A 1,535-nucleotide genomic window follows, 5' to 3' on the forward strand; every position below is an offset into this window, starting at 1 on the left:
GGGGACGTTTTGGGGTGGTGTGTCCAATGGGTTTTGCGACGGGTCTATAAAAAGCCGGGTGTAGTCGCATAGTCGCCATTTCAGCGAAGCAGATTTGAAAGAGAGCTCCGTGGCGGGGAACGGAGAGATCTGACGACTGGAGACGGATCCTGGTTTGAGTGTAGCTAAAAACAGAATCCGGATCCATCCCGATGGAAATGGCTGTTAACCCGCTCATTGACAGGTATCTACCGGCATAACTGACTCTCAGCTTTCCATCAGTCGGAATATTGTGAACATTTATGCTTATTTATTTTAAATATAACGGAACGGGCACCCTGTTTGCTGTAATGCCAGTTGAAGAGAGGTGGACGCTGAGTATGCTACAGGAAGGACTTTATCGCGTCGTTACAGGCATTAGAAGTGACTTTCATGTGGAAGAAGTAAGGTTGTTTTTGGCTTTTTAACATAACAAACTGCGACTGTTGAGCGCTGTGCCGGCGCCATTTTCGGCTGCCGTTGGCCGCTCTCTCACACTGTCTAGCAGTTAGCATTACTAGCTCTAGCCTGAGCCCAAAGGGTTGCTCATGAGACGCGTAAGTATCACGTTTGGTGCTGTATGTCTGCGTTTATTGACAGTGACAATTGACAATGCTGACCTGGCATCTTTTAAGAAGGCTTTATCTAATGTATAAATGTAGCATTTGTGTAGCACAAAACCATAGTTAAACTTGATCGTTGTGCAAGTACATACATAGGGGGGTCGGGCGCACAGCCACGGCAGAGTCACTGCGTGTTTCGCCGGTTTGTTGTTGTAGCCATGTGGCGGTCATGGGGTTGTTGTGATCGCCGGTGTAACGACTCCATTGTAGCATAACGGCTAACGCTCCGTTATCAGTAGCACCACTACCAGTTATTTATGTATTATTAAAGTAGTATTGTCACACATACAGAGAGCCTGTCAATGTCTCTGGTAAATGTGATTTTTAATGTAGGGTTATTAGTATATATGTTGGGTGTTTCCCTTGGTTGCCTGGTTACAGCGCACACTAGCCCCAGTAGTTAGCAGCTGCTATCATTTTGAACTAATCCGATAATGCCAAAAAACTGTCTCTAAATATCATAAATTTTTAATACTTTAATGGAGAATCTATTTTTTGTCTCCTAATTTGTTAAATATTTTTTGAGCCAACATGTTTTTTGTGTAGTGCTGTTATATTTTGTACATGATTATTTCCCTTTTTAATAATAAAGTACACTAACTGTCAAATGTGTTTCCAACAGTTGTATCATTTAAAATGACTGCTTTACAATAGCTTTGGACTCCTTTTGTTGTATCATGTTGCTAATTCTTCTTACATTTTGTGTGTAGGGTGGATCAGTGCAAACATACCCTTAGGCTATGCATAGGAGACTTAAGCTACTAACCCCATGGGTTATATTACTTGCACTGTGTGCTTAAATGTGGAACTTAAAAAAACGATTTTCTGTTTTGACTTAATGGTAATGGTGCAGCATCCAATAATACAACACCAGCTGTTTCAGGCTTTTGGTAG

At 42.0% G+C, this 1,535-nt stretch overlaps 1 protein-coding gene across 1 annotated transcript in view; it reads left to right on the forward strand.

The window, feature by feature from the left end:
• The window catches only part of LOC102303319 (bromodomain-containing protein 2), a gene marked incomplete in the record, with an annotated part of 9,470 nt that overhangs the window by 1,869 nt on the left and 6,066 nt on the right, over positions 1-1,535 (forward strand). Inside the window, 1 exon segment of the mRNA XM_014329207.2 lies at positions 1-223. Within this exon segment, the coding sequence (XP_014184693.1) occupies positions 192-223 (32 nt within the window).

Source organism: Haplochromis burtoni, unplaced genomic scaffold (genome assembly GCF_018398535.1).
Source record: "Haplochromis burtoni strain Fernald_Lab_line unplaced genomic scaffold, NCSU_Asbu1 Contig_519, whole genome shotgun sequence".
Classification (NCBI taxonomy): domain Eukaryota; kingdom Metazoa; phylum Chordata; class Actinopteri; order Cichliformes; family Cichlidae; genus Haplochromis; species Haplochromis burtoni.